At 35.7% G+C, this 22372-nt stretch overlaps 1 protein-coding gene across 1 annotated transcript in view; it reads left to right on the plus strand.

Annotated features, from left to right (window-relative positions):
* LOC150085259 (ubiquitin-like modifier-activating enzyme 6) overlaps positions 1-22372 on the plus strand; it is an 88763-nt gene that overhangs the window by 11438 nt on the left and 54953 nt on the right. Inside the window, exons 3-4 of the mRNA XM_090374503.1 lie at positions 6233-6302; positions 15328-15402. Coding sequence (XP_090230629.1) covers positions 6233-6302; positions 15328-15402 — 145 coding nt within the window. The remainder of the gene's footprint in view (positions 1-6232; positions 6303-15327; positions 15403-22372) is intronic.

The following is a 22372-nucleotide window of genomic DNA, read 5'->3' on the forward strand; positions in this document are numbered from 1 at the left end:
ACATCGGGACTAGTGCATTTTGACCCAATTAAGCGACTGCCCCAATTATCCGAAGTTTCACGTAAATAATGGATCCCCGCTTTACATTTGATTCACTGTACAATCAAATCACATTACGACGGACTCACCATAGTAAAGTACCATTCACTATACGATGTGTAGTAACCGCCGTCATTGTGATCACGTTTGTGAATTGAATTTTAATTCTCTTAAATGGCGATTCTAATTAGCAAAAATAGGAGGAAATTTATCCACAGGCTATAAAAGTAAAGATATATTAAGGACAAATTTACCTTTTATTACCTTACCAATTAAAAAATTAAATGATACGTGATAATCAGAATAATTAATACTTACTGTAATATGTACATACTAACTAGTTGATATTTCTGTTCACTGACATTTGTGGATGGGGGTTAAAATTTAAAACAGTAAAAAGATAAGCAATCAGTAACAAAGAACACGGCACACACAAATTACAAGTAACACGATATGCGCAAGTGAGAACGGATTAATGAGTTACGAAGCTTTAAAAATAGGAATGAAGAGAAGATTCTGAAAATTAATTTTTTTATATGATTGAAGATTCCATGGAAGTGTGAACACATTTCACCATAATAATCCACAGAATTCCAGCTGTCAGTATTACCACAAATTCACTAAGAACGACTTTACTATCCGTTTATGATAGATTGCACTAACAGAAAAGCCCAATAAACAGGAGACTGCTAATTGTTTTATGGTTAGGACCTCCAGAAATCTGACCGAACCACATGTTCGGTCGGAGACAATCGTAGGGTAATCTCCAGTGCTGCGGTCTCCTGCCCCGATTAAACGGCATGTTGTCCCAATTAAGCAAAGTAAACCCTGGCTACTTTCTCGATTGGGTTCTGTTCTTTAAGATTTGTCCCAAATAAACGGCTATCCCGATTAACCGGTAGCCCAAATAACCGGAATCCACTGTATTTCTTTTAGTTGTTCTTTGATTTCTGTTAAAATCACAATCATCTGCATATTTTATGTGGTTTTTATTTTTCCATTTATTAACGTGCCTCTTCCCTTAACATTAATTGTTGAGGAGGCTTCCATCCTGCAGTGGGTTGATAATGGCTGCACTTTACTTTTTTTTTTTTTTTACTTTTTTCTTCAGTTGATTTCATTAGTTCTTCTAGGTAGATATTAAATAGATATGGAGATAAAGGGATGTTCCTGCATGACTCCTTTCTCTATTTCAAATTTCTCTGTTTTAAAGTTGTTGAATTTTACTATTGCTCTTGTATTTTTGTAGAAATTGTTTACAAATATGATTATTTTATGATCAAGTGGGATTTTTTGTAGTTGCTTCATTAAATTTTCTCTGTTTACAGAGTCAAATGCCTGCTTGAAATCGATGAAACACAGATAAAGAGGTTTCTTCTTATTCCAATATTTTTCTGCAGTGATGTTTAGTGTGAATATTTCTGTTGTTGATCTGTCTTTTCTAAATCCTGCTTGTTCTTCCTCTATTGTTTCTTCATATGTTTTAAGTATCCTATTTTGTAAGATCCTTATAAATATTTTATATATATGGTTTAAAAGAGTAATGGGTTAATTTCTTGCGTGTATCCTCTTTTTACATTGTTTTTATTTTTCACCGTCAGTGTTTTCGGGATGTATGTTTTAGAGAGTTCCTTTATAACCTGGTAAGTAGTTTTAGAGTCGTGACGTTTATTTGCCTCTTCGCGCTGCTTTGCTTTGTCTTCCAACCATTTCCTTTTAGCAGCTTTACATAGGTTATCTATTTTGTTTTTTAGGGTTTTATATTTTTCCCTTTTTTCTTGAAAATTTTCTTTGTTTAGGAAACTTATACAAAATAATATTATTTTGTATAAGTTTCCACATATACAGTCTTGTTCATAAATTCTTCCAGCATGTAGAAATGTAATATATCCTTGGAAAATCACAATTAGAGAATTTTTCTGTGAATCTTTCACATCTTGATGTGATGACCATTAATGGATGCCATTTACTCTTTTCCTGAAATTTAATGTTCATCACTTTTTCCTGTGTACCATTAACTTAATAGAGTTTCACAGCAAAAATTAAAATAAAAAATAAATTAGCCAAATTATGTAAATGGAACAAAAAGGCGAAGAAATAGGAAGGAGTGCCATTTGGAAACTTATTAAACAATTTTCTTAATTGTTTAATAAGTTTCCAAATCTGTTTTTTAGTGTGGAGGTGAGTTAAAATTTTATCATAAATGTCATGAGAAATGCAAATAATACACTGAGTGATCACTGAATTATGACCACCCACCTAATACTATGTTGGGCTACTGTTTGCCTGGATAAAAGCCACTATTTGCCTAGGCATTGACTCCACTAGATATCTGAAGATGTCCATAGGGGCCTGCAGCCATTCTGCTTGAGAGGCTTTCCACAGTATCGGAATAGATGATGGTTGTTTGTCCATTAACCTTATGGACAAACATTCCAAAACATTCCACGGGTGTTCGATTGAATTAAGGTCAGGCAAATTTGGTAGCCAATCAAGATGGGTGATGTCTGCACTGTATTCCTCAAACCACTTGTGCACAGTGCGGGCCTGATTAACATTGCACGTTATTGTCTGGGAAGATCCCATTTCTTTCTGAGAAAAAAGGCAACATGGCAGGGTGCACATGGTCTCCTGAGAGCTGCCAGTAGACCTCACCAGTCTACTGGTGAGTGCTAGATCTGCCCCTTTTTGGGCAATTAAGTTAATACAGGCCCACCTCCTTGTGCTGAAGATGGGTACTGCTTTGCTGCTGCCCAGTTAAGGTGGTGCATACAAACCACTTGATCTACATTTGGCCAAACTACAGCATTCTGTAAACAATAAGTTGCTAACTGGCGGAGTTGAACTCTGTTCGAGGTGCCACAGCTACACTGAACAGTTGGACATATATATTTATATGTATGTAAATAAAAAATTGAGACCTCACCAATGAAATGTTGATCCATACACACCAGGAATTCTAGTTCTTGCCAGCAAAACACACTTTTGCTGGCAAGAACTAGGATTAAGCAACCATTGCCACCTGCCTGTATAGTGAGAACCATACATGATAGGTCCTTGGACCTGTGTTGCACCAGGCATTTGGATTCATCCAACCAACATTCTGTTGACACCACTTCATTTGCCGTCGACAATGATCAGTGGTGAGGAGACGTTGTCTCTTGGGTCGTCTGCTGTGGAACCTCATGCGTCTGAATGTGTAGCACATCATCATGTTGGATATTGTTCTTGCATTCCCCATATTGTATTGCGATGTCAACTGACACACAGTGACCTGCCATTAAGCCTGTACAACAGGTTGCACCTTTCGCTTACTACAAACATCCTCCTTGCATAATCCTTTGCAGTTCTGTCAGAAGGACATGGTTTTACCCATTCAACACCATTCTTTTTACATCTTTAAAGACATGCATTCTTAAGCAACTGAAAAGACATGCATTTTCCATGCATGTCCCTTCATAGCATTAATATTAATGCTATGGTTAGCTTCTACATCATCATACAAATAATAACAAAATCCTGTCTTGTTTTATTTGTGTGTTTCAAATATTTAATACTGTCTGCATAGGAAGTAATCACATCTATTCTAATGGATATTAGAATAAATGTACTATAATTGTTTATTGCATAACATGATACATCCTGCTTGAGAGTTTGTCAGACTAGTGGCATGAACTGGCACTTGAACTAAGATTTGCTGTAACCCTTAAAAAAAAAATTATTTTATTTATTATTTATTTTTTTGATGTGTAAACATCTTTGGCAGCACCTACTAAATTTCGGACGGTAGTAAAATCAATTTGTCAGAATTTTGCAATGCAGAAATGATATCATGTCCATTTCATAACAAAGAAAAATAGAGTCGGGAGAGGAGATCGTGCAAAGGATCATGGGAGGTGATCCACTTAGGTGGCTTTGGACTAACCATTGCCACCTGTGGCAGAAACCTTTTGGTAACTGGAGATATGAATATCTTGCAAAAATTATAAAGTAATGTAAAGTAATGCATTTAAAGCAAAGGATCATGGGAGGTGGTCTTGGATGTGCTCACAGCTGGTACAAACCAGCTGATTGCAGAATAAACGTGGGAAAGGCAAAAAGAACAGAGTCGGGAGAGGACATCATGCAAAGGATCATGGGAAATGGTCTGGATGTGCTCAAAGCTGACATAAACCAGCTGGTTGTGGAAAAATGTTTATGATTCGGGGCATACAACTTAGGTGGCTTTGAGCTAACCATTGCCACCCATGGCAGAAACCTTTTGGTAACCAGAGAAATAGATATCTTGAGGGCGGTGATCTTGGATGTGCTCAGAGCACATCCAAGATGAACACGTAATGCAGGCGTTACAGTACCAGTCTGTATTACTGAAGCAGTTATATATTTCCATCAAGAGACGAATCATAGATGTTTTTCTGCAACCAGCTGGACTGGTCAAGAATATTTGAATCAGTTCACAATTGCGAGATAACAGACTCCAAATTACATTTATGAATAGAATCTTTTGCTTGTCATTGGCCATTCTCATTAAGTTGCAGAAGTTCTCGTTGGTCATCAAGTTTTTGCGTTTCTTTGCAATTGCGCTGAGTCAGTTGAGCATGGCAATCTTTATTCCACATTCATCGCTCTGTTCAGATGATTGTAAAAGTTTCGAAAGGGGTCTTCTTGCAGCCGCGTTACAAGGCTATGCAGGTCATTACCACATGCTTCGCCAGGGTCAATGTCATTATTGTCTTGACACATTGTCTTACATATTTCAATCGTTATGCGAATGTCCAAGTTCGATTCATACAATTTACGATCTAGTATGAGCTCTTCATTGTTGTCTTAGATCTTGGCATATTTCATCTCTGACAGTATCTCTGTTTCCTCATTGCAAAATGGAATGTGCAGCGTTCCCATCTCGCACTTGTACTCGTTGAGATCCTGAGCCAAATCATAGTTTCGATAGCGTATTATGTGTGAATAATGTAGTTTCTTTCAGATCTCATAGTGTGTAATTTTCGACAAAGCATGACAGAGTAACATGATCCAACATGATAATATGATTGTAACAATACAAATACTTGTATTGTTGCAATCATAATATTCAACAAATGGCTACAGTCAAATGGGTAATTAGGCTATTGGCCTAACCTCTTCCAAACGTTGATTTGGTAGAGTAAGCAGCAAGCGTGTGTATCCTATTTATCACTAACATTGATTTGGTAGAGTAAGTAGTGGGTGTGAGCATAAATTACATCGTTCATGATTTCAGTTACAGCTGTTCGAAATTTAGTAGGTGTTAGTAGGTGTTCGAAATTTAGGAAGATGTTTACACATTAAACATCTTTCGTGCATACAGGATACACACGCGATTTTTTTTTTTTTTTTTTTTTTTTGTGGGGTTTATGGTAAATCGTGGGTTCAGTGGCTAAGTTCCTGTTATTGGTGTAGTAAACCCAAAGAGAGATCATGATATTAGCATTAGTAGAGGCATACAATGCAAGAAAGCAAGCTTATGCAGTATCAGCCAAAAAAAAAAAAAAAACCCTCCCATTTCAACCCTCCATTCATTCCAAATGCCTTAAATTTATTTAGGCTATCAACTTCCACAACAAAAGATAGAAGTCTGTTCCACCAATCAAGTACCCGCTGGCTAAAGGCAAATTTCTGCACATCTATTCTACAACTGTCTTTCCTCAATTTGAATCTATGCCCCTCAGGTTCTTAATCTGAGCAAGAGGAAGGATCCCATCAGCATTCACCTTGCTCATCCCATTCAAGACCTTATACACCTCAATCAGATCACCTCACAGGTGCCTGCTCTCCAGGTGCTGCAATTTGCAGAACTTAAGCCTTTCTTGGTAAGAGCACCCCTCACCAATCTTGTTGCCCTTCTTTGTACTTGTTCTAGCAACTCTACATCCTTCCTAAAATGAGGCCTCCAGACCTGTACACAGTACTCTAGGTGCGGCCTGGCAGTTGCCTTGTATAATGGAATATGCAATAAACTGTAGTACAAATACCCTTATTCTAATTTATACAGATCAGTTTTATATATGAAATGTACATTTTTTTTATTTTCTTTCTGAATTTTAAGATAACAGTATTTGTGTGCATTTATGCAAGGACATGGTGAAACTTAAACTTTCTTAGTTCTTCTTTCACATGATCATATATTAATATATAAATTTGTTTATCTTTAATTTAGGCATTTTATCTTCATTACCTCCCTGGCTCAACTTTTAGCTGTTGCATGGAAAATTCCATATAACACCCAGGTATAAATTTTTAAGATTAATTCTATCACTTTATGCTTGTTTATAATGGTTTATTTATTTAATATCTTTAATATATATATAAGCTTTATCTTCTATTATATTTTTATCTTATTCATAATATTTCTATTTTTATTTTTATCTTATTCATAAAACTTTTATCATATCAGGTAATTTTTTTTCTATTCATTATTAGATTTATGAAACATCAGGTATTCTAAAATTTCTGCTAATTTACATCAAATATCACTACATACTGTAATACCAGGATCTTACTAAAAGGTCGGGCAGTTACATTCCCAGTAAATCCCAAGTGTTTATATAATATGCTGTTTCTATGCTTTTGCTTTCAGCTTGCTAACTCTAAATTTTTATACCTCAGAATCTATTAGAGCAATTTGAGGGAGATTGAGTTCTCTTGCTATCCTTATTCCTCCTTAATTTTGGCATAAGACTTTCTTTTTCACTACATAAATACATTGCACAAATTAATAGTTGGTACTCACTTTTATTATTCTTGATTCATTTCCATTATTTTTATTATTCATTTTTACAGCTATCTGTCGGGCTAGCAGCTATTCTGCCAGTTTTCTGCTAAAGTTAACATATATTAAAGTAATTAAGTTATATTGAAATTATATTCTCAGTATATTTGAACCTAGAAAAACTGGCATATGGCAAACAGAAACAGATACCCTCAGCCAATTATTGATGAGATATATTGAGTGGAGCTAGCCCTTGTTAACGTTCCATTCAATGTATCCTATTATCAATAATTAGCTACATCATCATTTTAATTTACTATTTTATTATAATCTATGTGTTTATTTATAGGGTACAACAATGAAGTCCAACTTAGGTTACCCAAATATATGGCCCTTTGGCCTCATGGGTATAGTTTTCACCCCCTAATACTTATATTCTAAATTCTTATTAAATTTCTCCAGTTGTATGCAAATTCTCCAATTTAACCCGTTATTGTTAAGTTTAAAAAAAATAATAATAATAAAAAATTAAAAAAAAAAAATATATATATATATATATATATATATTATATAAGCATGTAAAAATAGATAAGTCTGATAAAGTTTGCGTGGATGGAGGTGAAAATTGCACAAAGTGCCAAGGACTAGAAGGGTAAGGATAGTAGAAAAAAGAAATATTGTAGATTTGAAAAAGGCAAAAGAATGTTAATATCCTAAAAGTTATGATGAATTAAGAAAATTATGGGCTGAATTGCAAAACCAATTTGGAGATGAAGGAACTGTAAAGTAAAATTATTAATACCAAATGATTAAACAAAATAAATTAAAATATAATAAAAGGTGGTAGAGCTGTCATCAGATATGGATGGGCAAATTTAGTTATAAGTCAAATACAGGGATGGCAAAAATGCAAAGTCTGATTTCAGCTGAAGTAAATATTGATACATGATCAGGTAATTCATCAGGGGACTACACCTGACTATGTATCAGGAACTGTGTTTCTATACTTGTCCATAACAGTAGAAGAAATGTGAAAAAAACAAAAAGAATAAAATTAGCACATTCTTTTTCAGTATGGACAAGGTAGCCCCAACGCAGTGTCAATGATATGAAAATGATTAAGGTAAAGATAAGATTACGGCTAAAATATATAATTAAGTGTTTTCAAAATGGGAAAAATATGTAGTTTTTTTAGTAAATTTGGAAAAATATTTTAGTGTTGGAATTTTGTGGAAATCAATATTTACTTCAGCTCACATCAGACTTTGCATTTTTGCCGTCCCTGTATTCAACTTATAACTAAATTTACCCACCCATATCTGATGAGAGCTCTACCACCTTTTATTATATTTTACTTTATTTTGTTTAATCATTTGGTATTAACAATTTTATTTACAGTTCCTTCACCTCCAAATTGGCTTTGCAATTCAGCCCATAATTTTCTTAATTCACCATAACTTTTAGGATATTAACATTCTTTTGCCTTTTTCAAATCTACAATACTTCTTTATTCTACTATCCTTACCCTTCTAGTCCTTGGCACTTTGTGTAATTTTCACCTCCATCTATGCAAACTATCAGACTTATCTATTTTTGCATCCTTTACTGCTGCTTTGCACATTCTGGTGCATTTGGTCATACCTTGCTTATTTATGTTTTATTGTTTATAATTATTTTTACCATCAACTGTAACTTTGACTTTAAATTACATTTAATATATATATATATACTATCATTGAATTATCTTAAATATTAACATAAGTTAAATTATAATAGAGTGAATAAATAAATAAATAATTAAGCATTCATTAGAGGCAGCGACATGCAATTCCTCCATATGAGACCTCTCGGGGGGGTACCGCTAAATTAATATGTAATTGGCATTATCCTAAATTTTGTATAGTTTTTGTTAATTGGATTTAAAGTTCGAAATTATACAAGGGTTTCTGGGCTATTATTTATGTCTGTTCTTTCTTTTTGTTTGTTTGTTTATTTGGGTTATTTTTATGTTAATTTTCGCTCTACAGTTTTTGCCATACTACTGGCTTACGTTTTATTTTATTTAACTTAAAATATTGGATATATATATATAATATAATATAAATAAAAATAACAGGATGTATCGATAAAACCGAACGTCTAAAAAAGAACAAAAAAGTTATTCATTTATTTAATTGGATTATGGATCTGAGACAGTACTAGTTATAGCAGAAATACCACATGGCAACGATAATGAAATATAGACAAATGTATTTGATCAGTGTATTGAATAGGGTTGCTGACCTGTCAAGTGTAATTACAGTGGAATAAATTGAGAATCCCTGCAAGGAAAAGCAAATTACCTGAAATTAAATGAAATTAAGATCAACTTAAAAATAACATAAAAAATAATTGAGAATGCCTGTAAAGCATTCTCAGTTTATTCCATTGTAATTACTCTTGACAGGTCAGCAACCCTACTCGACACACTGATAAAATACATTTGTCTATATATATAAACTTTTAGCTTGGTGTAGAGGGGTTCCATTCCCACCCATAAAAGTCACTAATGCAAGATTACTAAAATTAGTAATCTAATTCAATTTAATGCAATCTAAGTGCATGTGTGTACACGCACAACACATTTTCCATTGTGTTAAAATTGAAATTTCTGCTCATTCAGAAAAATAGGGCGCCTCTGTAGCCAGGTGGGCAGGAGCAGCAGTACATAGCACATGCTTCTTGATTAGACTGGGGTTCGAGCCCATGACCACCAAATACGGAGGATGTGGAAAGGTTAGACCACCACCTCATTCCCCGGAGCAATATGGCCTTAGTTGCTAATGCTCCTAAAAACTAAATAATAAACAAACAGAAAAATAGTACACATATGGAGCTTAATTTTTTTTTTTTTTTTTCACCAATTTCCACTTAAACAGTATACAGATATAGCAAAATATATATATCTACTGTAACATTAGCATTAGCATTAGTAGAGGCATTTGATGCAAGAAAGCAAGCTTATGCAGCATCAGCCAAAAAAAAAACAAAAAAAACCCACTTCCACTTCACCCCTCTGTTCGTTCAAAATACCTGTCCAGCTGAGACTTAAACTTATTTAGGCTATCAACCTCCATGACAAGGGATGGAAGTCTGTTCCACCAACCAACCACCCGCTGGCTAAAGGCAAATTTCCGCACGTCTATCCTACATCTATCTTTCCTCAATTTGAATTTATGCCCTCTCAGGTGATTATTCTGAGCTAGAGGAAGAATCCCATCAGCATTGAGCATGCTCAAACCATTCAAGGCTTTATACACCTCTATCAGATCACCTCGCTGGTGCCTAGTCTCCAGACACTGTAATTTGCAAAACTTAAGCCTTTCTTCGTAAGAGCACCCCTTTGTTCCATTCACTAATCTTGTTGCCCTTCTCTGTACTCGTTCCAGCAGCTCTACATCCTTCTTGAAATGAGGCCTCCAGACCTGTATACAGTACTCTAGGTGTATCCTGACCATTGCCTTATACAAGGGAATAATCACCTCCTTATCCCTGCTGGAAAAATTCCTGTATATCATTGACAATACTCCATGAGCTACTCTTGCAGCCCGTCTGCACTGCTCAGAGAACTTCATATCTGCCTACACAACCACCCCCAAGTCCCTTTCATTCTCTACCACTGTCAGTGTAGTACCACAGAGTTGATACGTTGCTTTTTATTTGTTGGTTTTTATGTGTTTCTTAACTAATAGCATAACCCCTCCCCCCTTCCTATCCTGTCTATCCTTTCTGTAGGTGTTGTACTCCCCAAATTCCAGTTCTGCATCCCTTATATCTGTGTGACACCACGTCTCTGATATCCCAACAATATCTGCCTTTGATGTTTTGAGCAATACCTCAAATTCATCAAATTTGTTTACTAAACAAATTTGTGTAGTACTTTACATTTGTCAATGTTAAACTTCATTTGCCACCACTCAGCCCATCTGCTCAACCTTTCCAGATCCTGTTGCAGCAGCATAGTGTCAGTAGTGTCCTTGACAACCCTGCCAACCTTTGTATCGTCTGCAAACTTGGACATTAAGCTTGATATACCATCATCAATATCATTTATAAATACAGAAAACAATAATGGACCCAACACTGAGCCCTGAGGGACTCCACTAATAACATTAGTCCACGATGAGCAGTGTCCATTGATTACCACTCTCTGTCTTCTCCCCCTCAACCACCCCTTTATCCATAGCAGCAATTTGCCTCCAATGTCACACTGCTCCAATTTGTGTAGCAGTCTTCCATGTGCAACAGTATCAAAAGCCTTTCTAAGATCCAAGTATATAATATCAAAGCTATTCCCTGCATCCAGTTCTTTTGTGACTGCATCATAGTATCCAATCAAATTGGTCAGGCAAGACTTCCCCTTAACAAAACCATGCTGTGTCCGAGCTATAACTGAAGTCTTGTCTAAATGATCCTGCAGTGCTTCTTTAACCAGTGCCTCCATTAATTTTCCTGGAACAGAAGTTAAACTCACAGGTCTATAATTACTTGTGTCAGCCTTTGATCCTCCTTTGTCAATTGGAGTCACATTTGCACATTTCCAGTCTATGGGTACCTCCCCTGAGTCCAAGGAAGCTCTCATAATTATGGCTAAGGGTTTGCTTACATCCTTTACTGCCTCCTTTAATATAACTGGATAGATCCCATCCACCCCAGGTGCCTTTCTTGTGTTTGTCTTCAACAATATCTCCTCCACTTTACTCCCAGTTATTTCAAGATTCTGTAGCTTACTGCTAGAGTTGAATACACCTATGGCATTCCCCTCGCTGAATAACTCCTCATGTGAATGTCGATGCAAAATATTCATTTAGTTTGTTAGCTACCTGAGCAGGATCAACAACAGTTGACCCATCAATATCAAGTGGACCAATCTGATTCATCCCCTTCCTTCTAGAGTTTACATAAGTAAAGAACTCTTTGCTGTTTTTCTTTGCATCCCTTGCCAAGGATTTCTCGTAATCTGCCTTCGCCTGCCTAACCTCCTTTGTAACTTGGTTGCATATCAACTTGTATCTATCATAGGCTTCTGTGTCATGTGTTAATTTGTAAGTATCCCATGCATTTTTCTTCTCTGCCATATGCCTCATTAGTTCATCTGACATCCATTTTGGCCTAAACCTTGAACAATATTTCTTAGTTGGTATGTAAAGCCTAGTAGCTTCCAAGATAAGTTCTTTGAATGCTTCCCATTTTGAATTTGCTGTTGGTAACATCATCAGTTGGTCCCACTGTATAGAATTTAAATACTGTCTCAGTCCATCGTAGTCACCTTTACGGGAGCAATAACCCTTCCCTTTACCCGTAATGGTAGTTACCTCTTTGAGTAAATCCCACTTCAGCACACTGTTATCACTGCCACCTAGTGGTTCATTTATCTGCAGATTCTTAATGCATGAAGAATCACTGCTGATAATCAAATCAAGAGTATTACTCCCTCTAGTTGCCTCCCGAACATGCTGATGTAGAAAACAATCATCCAATAAATCCAGAAAAGCCCTGCTAGTGTGTGAGTGACCAGCCCCCAAATTCCAGTCAATATCTGGGAAATTAAAATCTCCCATTATAAGACTCTCTGATTTACTGGCCCACTCTATTTCCCTGTACAGTTTCTTATTATACTCATCAGAGTCATTAGGCCTTATTATACTCATCAGAGACATTAGGCCTCCTACTCTCAGTTTTGATCTCCCAATGCTTATGTCACACCAAACTGACTCAACACTGCACTGTCCAGCGATGTCGACTGGCTTCACTTCCTTGGTTTTTATGTGTTTCTTAACTAATAGCATAACCCCTCCCCCCTTCCTATCCTGTCTATCCTTTCTGTAGGCGTTGTACTCCCCAAATTCCAGTTCTGCATCCCTTATATCTGTGTGACACCACGTCTCTGATATCCCAACAATATCTGCCTTTGATGTTTTGAGCAATACCTCAAATTCATCAAATTTGTTTACTAAACTCCTAGCATTGGTGTACACGCAAGTATACCTGCACCTGTTTCTATTCTTAGCTACCCTAACACAACCCATGTGTTTACTTGTACCACAATGGCTCCCAGCAGTCTCTGAAATATCAAGCATCTTGTTTTTCAGGCTTCTGCTCATTCTAATAGAAGCAGTGCAAGAATCTCTTTCACCTCTGCCAGTGGCTACTGTCAATCTATTGGTCTTTGTCTCCCCCCCCCCCAAGCTAGCAGTTTTCCGACCCACCTAACACTGCCTCGATAGCATCGGCAAATATTCTTGCACCCTTTCTATTTAAGTGTATCCCATCCCTGTAGAAGCAATCTCTCCTGTTAACAAGTACAGTCCAGGCTGAGAAAAATTCTACCCCTTGAGCCTTGCACAATCTTTCCAGGGCCGAATTGATCGACAAGGCTCTCATCATATACTCCCTCCTATCGTGTCTGGGCAGAATTGCAGACACTTTCAAATTCAACCCTAATTCTCGGCTTTTGTTCAACAGTGACCTGTACTTGTTAAGTAATTCTGCCGGTCTCCTACTCTTAATATCATTAGTGCCAACGTGTACAACTATATCACCTTTTGTGCCCTTAAAAGATGATATTCGCTCTACAACATCATCAACCTTTGCCCCTGGCAGACATACCCTGGTCCTGTTCCACCTATCCTTTTTACAAAGCATGTTCCCCGTTTCCCTGACAGTAGAGTCACCAACAACTACTAGTTCCTTCAGGACCAGCGCATTCTGCCTTGGGGGTTGGCTCTGTGTCATGTGATGCCCAAGTGCAAGCTCTGGCATTGATGTGTGCAGCTGAGAGCTTGATGGGCCCCTCAATTTAGTTTCTTTGAGGGCATCCACCCTGTCCTTCAAGCTCTCATATAGGCCCCCAAGAAGGCTGAGTTGTTGCCTGATATCGATACAACATATTTCTGAATGTGCAGTTTATTAAAATTTTGTACAATACAATATTATGTGAGAAAGAGAAATTCAGATTACTTAGAATGATCTTAAGATACTTAACTCCTTGTAAATTTAGAGCTTAAAATTGAAAATTTATTGGATACTGAGTATAATTTGATTACGCTTTAGTGTCCTAATAAGTAAATAATTGGGGAAGCAGAAAGATCCCCACTCATGGGGATCTATAGTATTGTACTATATAGGGAAAACACGTCCGTCTAGGGCAGTGGTTTTCAACCTTTTTTTAATAATGGCACCCCCTAAGTCATTTATTTTATTTTGCAGCACCCCTACTCAATTTTCTGCCTGTTAGATCTTATTCTCTCTCTGTATATATATATAATATTAAAAAAATATATATGTTATATTTATTACAATAATAATTATAAAAATTACATTTCATAATACAAATTATATATATATACACAGTATATAATTTTATTCTTTATATAGAGGTACTAAGTAAACATCAATTATAGATCACCACAAAATTAAAAAGATACTGTACACCTTTTTATAATGAAGTAAACATATAAATTAAAAAATAATAATAAGTTTAAGTAACTGAAACCCAAATTACATGGCACCCCTGGAATGCTGTTGTGGCACCCTAAGGTGCCGCAGCAGCCCGGTTGAAAACCACTGATCTAGGGGTTAAAGGCACACCTAATGGATGTTTTACTTCCATACACCCTTGACTGTTCCTCTGTACAAAATAAATTGTTTACAGTTTGGCATACATTTGCTAATAGATACAAAGTTGATATGAAGCCAGTAAGCTTAAAAACAGCACTGTCTTAGATTGTTAAATGTACTCATATTTTCAGGTGATGCTGTACAGTTTAAAAAAGATATCAGCAACTTAGGCAGAACTATGGATAATTCCCAGGCCTAAAGGTCAAATACTTGTTTTGTTGTAAATTTGCATTTAGTCTTGATAACATGATTATGGGGCATGTCAGGTGTTGTTCTTATTCCTGTTATTAATTAATGCACTGGTTTCTGAAGGTTGACCTTTTTGTGTAAATTATATCATGTAGAATAGAGCTAATATTTGTCTCTATATTGGGCATACATCCAAGACTAAGGTACTTAGCCCCTTATGACATTGCTAATACTTATCATAATCATAATGTTATTGAGCTTGACAACATTATGATTGTGGGAACTTGTCAGGTGTTGTTCTTATTCCTGTGTTATTAATTAATACACTGGTTTATGAAGTTGACCCTTTTCTCTAAATTATCATTCTTCAGGAAGGAAAATCGTTTTGAATATTTTCGTTAGATTCTTTTAATTGCGTTAATTTGAATTTTAATTGTTTTAAATTGATTTTGAATTGTGTTAAATTGATTATTTAATTATTTATATTTTACTTTAATGTACCGGTAAGTTGTCGATTTTTTCGTTTTTTCCGTTTTAATTTCTGGTGGGTATCATACGGAAGTGTTCTACGTACTATATTGAGGAAAACTCCTCTTATTAATTTACTAATCTAAATTATATCATATGCAATAACATTCTGCATTTATGTATTTTAACAGATTACTTGACTTTATAATTTTCATTTATTCTTTCAGTGTTTATCTCATGACAGTATTGCTGATATAATTTTCCACATGCAAATACCACAGTTCTTTCCAGATGCAAAAAAGGTAATGAAAGCTTTGTATCTATTACATACTGAAAAATTGACATTCACATACAGTATAAACAAAGTACATTTATTTCAGCTCAGAGAAAAGGGGTAAAAAATTAATTGAAAAATAAAGTATAATTGCTTCCTGAGTTATGAGGTTCAGTAGAATACGTTTGTATCTAGGAAACAGTTGAAACAGTGAATATTTCTTCCAGTATTTACTGTTGTATTTTTTAGTGGCAAAATTCTTGTCCAATTATGTTGTAGTATTTCAATAAAAGGAAGGAGAATAGAAGGTGAATGCACTCTTGTGAAGTTTGGAATGTCTTTATTAGTGCAAAGGAAACTCTTAAGGAAATTGTATAGTTTCTGCACAAACAATTTAACTAAAACAGAAGCATATGTAAACTTCAACCAGGTGAGGCACTTCTCAAATCGTGCCTGTGATTAGTCTATCAAATGATAGCTTAGGCAAGAGGAGGTATTTTTAGTATCAAGTAACACAGAAGGGTTAAAAGTGCTAAGAGCATTATAGAGGATTATATTCTACAGAATCAGAAAGAATGGTCATATTTTATATTTAATCATATAAAGATCAGGCTGTACTTACCACCATTAATGGTAGACCATGAAAAAAAGGAAATACCGTATTTATATGGTAATAAAAGTAAAAAAGCAGCTTCACCCATAAATATAGTAAACTTATCCACAACAGATGAATAATAGTGAACTTGGTTCATAAAGGTACAGCTTGAATTTTTACAAATTGGAACTTTTGCTCTATGTGAAGCCACCACAGAAGTACAGCAAAACTTGAACATCAAACTGAAAGCAACAAATTTTACATGGGTTAAATGGCATTTCAAACTTTAATTTAAGGTGTAGGTCCAATACAGACAACTTATGAAACAATGCTATTAAAATATTAGTTAAAATAGATCATTAATGGTACAAAACATTAACAAAGGAAATAATTGTTTTATTAGATAAAACAGTTTACTGCCTACAGGCAATTAAACTGTTTTATCTAATAAAACAGTTTACTTGCCTGTAGTTAATCAGTTAAATTATTTTTTCAATATTTCTTCAATAAAGAAAAAAAGCTGTCTTCTTCTGAGAATTCAGGAGACAAAACAGAATTAATCTTAAAATGTTAGAGCATGTAGGCGTCAGAAATATGGTAATGTTTAACATACTAGCAATTCATAAACCCAGTTACTAATGGCAAATTGTAAATGGGAAGCATTCAGGAAGTAATAGAAGCTACTAGACTTTTCATACCAATGAAGAAATTCTGTTCAAGGCTGAGACATAATTGATGTCAGATGAACTATTGAGACACATGGCAGACAAGAAAAGTGCGAGGGTGCATATAAATTATCAGGTCATACAGAAGTCTATTGTATGTATAAATTAGCCTGTAATCAAGTCACAAAGGAGGTTAGGCAAGCTAAGGCAGATTATGAGAAGACCCTGGCAAAGAATGCAAAGAAAAGCAGCAAAAGACTTATGTGCATATATTAACAGTAGAAGGAAGGCATCACATTGGGCCACTTGATGTCAGTGGGTTAACTGTTGATGAACATTCTCAGGTTGCTGACAAATTCAATAGGTATTTTGCATCTGCATTCACACATAAGGAATTCTTTAGGGCAGGGGATGGCAGAAGTGTATCAAACTCTAACAGAGAGCTAAATGACTTTGTGATAACTGAAAGGAAAGAGGAAGAGAAATAGTTGAAGCTGAACATAAAAAGAGTGCCTGGTGAATGGAATCTATCCAATTATATTAAGGGAGGCAGCAAACCCTTAACCATTATTATGAGTACATCCTTGGATTCAGGGGAGGCCTCTGTGGACTGGAGGTGTGCAAATGTATCTTCTTCTTCTTCGGGTTCTGTGTTCAATTTGAACGTTGGAGACCAACATTTTCCAGCCAACTCTATCACTTGCTTTGTGAAATAGTTCTTGTGTCGAAAGACTACTTTCCATTCTTTGATGTTATCAAGCCACTTTTTTCTTTGTCTTCCTTTTGCTCCTTTTTGCCCTTAATCTTCCCTTTCAGGATTAGTCTCTGCAGGTCATGCTGAGGGCTTCTTATAATATGCCCGAGGTAAGCAATCTTCCTCCTCACAATTGCAATTAGTAGGGTTCTTGTGGTCCTTGCCCTGTTAAGGACCTGCTCATTGGCGACCCGATCTGTCCATGGAATTTTGAGCATTCTTCTGAGCTTCCACTTTCCTCATGACCCAGGTCTCGCATGCATATAGAAGGATGCTCCATGTGTAGCATTTGGCCATTCAATATCTTTTCTGAAAATCCAGTTTAGTGTCTCAGAGGAAGTTCTTAAGATTCTTAAATACCTCTTTGGCCATACTGATTCTGCTTCTAATTTCTGTGCCCTGGTTACTATTGTGAAGATCTTCCCTAGATATTTAAAGTTATTCACTTGTTCGATGGGGGAGTTGCCATGGCATATTTTGATTCTGGGCAAAGTGTTTTTGCTTATGACCATAGTTTTGGTCTTTTTGGCATTAATTGTTAAGCTTATCTGTTTGCTGGCTGTTACAACTATATTGAGGAGTATTTGTAACTTTTCCTCTGATGTTGCAACGAGGGCAGTATCGTCTGCATATCACAGGCTACTGATAACTGAACCATTAACAGTAATTCCTTCTTTAGGCTCTTGTATTATATCTATAATAGTTTTAGCATAGAGATTGTACAGCAAATGTATCATCAATTCATAAAGGAGGATCAAAAGGTGACATGGTAATTATAGACTGGCCTGTTGGTCTGTTCCAATGAAAGTAATGGATTCACTGGTTAGAGAAGTAATGCAGGACCATCTGAACAGGAATGCAATTATACTGCAATCAAAGCATGTACATATTAAGGGAAGTCTTTCTAACCAATCTGATAGGTTACTGTGATGCAGTGACCAAGGAACTGGATGCAAAAAGTAATTTTGATATTATATACTTGGATTTCAGGAAGACTTTTGGTACTTTTTCTCATAAAAGACTGCTGTACAAACTGCAGCAATGTGGCATTAAGGGGAAGTTACTGCTATGGATAATGGGATGGTTGAGTGGAAGAAGACAGAGAGTGGTTATCAATGAGCACTGCTCTTCATGGACTAATGTTATTAGTGGAGTCACCCAGGGTTCAGTGCTTGGCTCACTGTTGTTTTCAGTATTTATTAATGATACTGATGAAGGTATATCAGTCTTAATGTCTAAGTTTGCAAAGTCTAAGATATATGAAGGTTGGCAGGGTGGTTATTGACAGTAATCGGGGTGGGCTACTGCAAGATCTAGTAAAACTGGGTCTATGGGCTGAGAAATGGCAGTTGAAGTTTAATATTGACAAACACAAGGTATTGCATATGGGTAGCAGTAATTCCAGAGTAACTTACCAACTGTGTGGTAGTGGAAAAGTAACTTATCAACTCAGGGTAACTTATTAACCCAGATTAACTTATCAACTCAGGGTAGTGGAAAATGAAAAGACCTGGGTTAATTGTGTAGTCAGATATGAAATTGTCTGAGCCGTGCAGACATGTTCCAGGACAGTTCATGGGGTTTTGTCAATGATGAACAGAAACTTTGCTAGCAGGAATAAGGAAGCGATTATCCCTTTGTACAAGGTCATGGCTAGGCTGCACCTTGATCATTATATACATGTCTGGAGGCCTCACCTTAGGAAGGATGTAGACCTGGAATATGTGCAGAGGAAAACAGACAACTGGAGTGGTGAAGAGAACAAAAGGGTGCTTTTACCCAGAAAGGCTTCAGTTCTTCAAATTGTAGTATCTGGAGACTAGGCACCTGTAGGGATATCTGATTGAGGTGTTTAAGAGCTTGAATGGATTGAGCAAACTAAATGTTAATGACATTGTTCCTCATGAGGGGGCATAAATTCAAATTGAGAAAGGCTGCCTTCAGCCTTTCTCAACTTGAATTTCCCAAGTTTGCCTTCAGCCAGCAGGTGGTTGATTGTTGGAACAGGCTTCCACCTGTTGTGGAAGTGAATGGTTTGATTAAATTCAAGGAAGAACTAGACATATTCTTGGAGGGAATGGATGGGTGAAGTGTGTAGTTTTCTTTTTGGTTGACACTATATAAGCTTGCTTTCTTCCATCATTTGCTACTACTGCTACTGCAAATGAAGATAAATTACCTGTTTTAGTGGTCGGCTATAGCTGTTAAGTAATATGTCTGAACATGCTAAATTTCTAAATGCACGCCTCCCCATTGACTTTTTTTAAATTCTAATCTGTAAAAAATGTTCATTTTTGCATTATCTAATCAGAATTGAGCCATCCTCATTTCTTGTAGTTTTTTCCATGCTTCATTCTCTCTCACTCTTCTGCTCGTGTATTTTGGCACTGAGGATGGGGAGATATTAATAACAATCCTGAAAAGTGTTAGTCCACATATGTCACTGTTTGAGTATATTTGAAATTTTGTTCCCCTTGTTATTTTATTATTTTCAGTCTTTTCATAATTTTGTATCTTGCTTGATGACAAATTATGCATGGTTTAGCAGGTGATGTCTTGCTTTATTTTTATTTTATTAGTATTACTTTTTTATTATTTTATCCCTTTTTCCCTGAATTGCAGTAAGCAAGGCAGAATTGCAAAGGTAAGTTACTGAAAAGAAGCATGGCTGTAATTCTGTTAGCACAAAATATATTTATATTTCATTTTATCTTATTCAATAAAATCTGGTTAATTCAAAATTCAAGGGACCGTGATATGTCCATGGTCATATCACTGTCACATATCACGTAGTAAAAGCAGAAAGCAGTATTAGCTGTAAAGGAAACATAAAACAAATTTAACTTTTTAATAAATTAATTAATTTAAAGAAAGAACCATCCAGTTTCATTTGCATAGCTTATGTCTTACATACGTTCTTTAAGTGTAGCACAGACTATTTTTACTTTCATTTTCATCCCTGTAACAAAAACCTCATTTTGCTTGGTAACCAGGAGCTATTTGGGTGTTGGCATTGCTGTAGTAACACCTGATGTAGTAAAAACAACATGATCATCCACCTTAACAAACTTCCCGAATTCTCCAACAAAATCCATATGCTCCTTCACACTCAATCCTGTCACATTAATTTGTTGGATCATGTTTTTCCCTGACATTCTGACTGAAGCTGCTTTTTATGGAACCTTTGATTATTACACTTGATGTGGTACCTTCCCAAGGAATAATTACATTATGAATAGCATCTAAGACATTCCACTTTAGTTGTAAATTGTTTTCTCCTATGTACTGAGGATCAAACACCTTATCAAGCAGGCTTTTGGTCTCTTAAGATTAAAAATATTGCCTTTATTCAGTTGCAGCATAAAATTATTGGTATCAGAAGGCATGTTCTTCAGCTTGAGTCTTAGCAGTGTGCAGTACAGTGATCTACAACCATAAAAATGTTTTGTTTTTTTCCTGAAGCCATTCTTTTGTCCCCTCTCAGTAATCAAGACTGAAAAATTCTGACTGCAGTTGAACAGCTCTGTTGGCCTCAAATGCATAGAAGTTGATTAACTGCTTTAAAACATCTTGGTTTGAAAAATTTCAATCACAAGTAGATACAGTTTTTGCACTGCCATCTGCTTTGCAGAATAACAAAGGCACCTCCGTAGCCAGGTGGGCAGGAGCAGCAGTGCGTAGCACACACTTCTTGATTAGACCAGGGTTCAAGCCCATGACTACCAAATACAGAGGATGCGGAAAGGTCAGGAAATGACCACCGCATATCCCCGGAGCAATATGGCCTTAGTTGCTAATGCTCCTAAAAACCAAATAACGAACAACAACAACAACAAACTATTGGATGGAAATAAATTAAATTTTGGATTGTACTAAGCTTTGTATTAACCATAAAAAATAACAATTTATTTCCCATGAGACAAAAACACTTTGTAGTAAACTTAACCTTATTTTGTAATAGACAAATATGTTATATAGACGAGTCTATCATTTAACAGGGAAACAGTACATGTGTTGTATAAACTGAGTTTGTATTAATGAGATTTTAATATATATTATTATTATTAGCTGTATGATGCAGGGAAGCCCAAGGCTTATGCTGCACCAGCCAAAAAAAATTCCCAAGTTACCCTGAGAGAGAGAGAGAGAGAGAGAGAGAGAGAGAGAGAGAGAGAGAGAAATAGAAGGGAATCACCAAGAAAGAGAAGAATGATGATATCCAGCTCAGGACCCTGGGTGTGCCAAGTCCATACTCACCAGATGTGAGCCATGTATTATTGGAGTAGTTTATTTCTTGATGTATATCACTCACAAAGACTGTCTCATTTAATGACATGATTAAATCATTAAGGGAATTATTAATTTTTTAAAAAATTCTCCAGTGAGAAGGTATTGCTTTCTCTGAAGCACATTTATTACCATTTTCTCTCAAATTGATTGTATACACCTGGACAATTCTTGTGATTTGCATTGCTAGTAATCAGTGTATGCATGCCTTCCCTCCCTGGCATAAACAGAATTGATTACGTATGCACCTTTATGGCAAGTTAAAAGTTACATGAATTCTTGATGATTCTTCATGCAGTTTCTTGAAGAAGTGAATAGAACTAAAATTTAAAGGTGCCATATACTGTGTAACAATACTAAATACAATATAGTAGTCATTTTTGTTACAGCAATGTTTACCTGTAGTGTTTTGGCAGTCTTTTTTAAATTAGACAAGTTATTCACAAGTTACTGGAACAAGTTCAGACTGAATTTCATTTGAGATATATTTCAAATAATAAGTACTAAAATGCATATAAAACCCATTATATCAAATTAATTAGGTGCCAAAATAAATCTAAAAAAAATCGTGGAAACGTATTTTGCATCCCGCAGAAATAAATGTAGGTATCACGAAAATATAATGTGAACACAATAACACTTTTTTTCCCCCCCTTCTTTCTTTGTAATTCATTCCAAGAATAATTTTATTCATTCC

The sequence above is a fragment of the Mastigoproctus giganteus genome, chromosome 5, assembly GCF_048544385.1.
Source record: "Mastigoproctus giganteus isolate SK-2022 chromosome 5, ASM4854438v1, whole genome shotgun sequence".
NCBI classification, from domain to species: Eukaryota; Metazoa; Arthropoda; class Arachnida; order Uropygi; family Thelyphonidae; genus Mastigoproctus; species Mastigoproctus giganteus.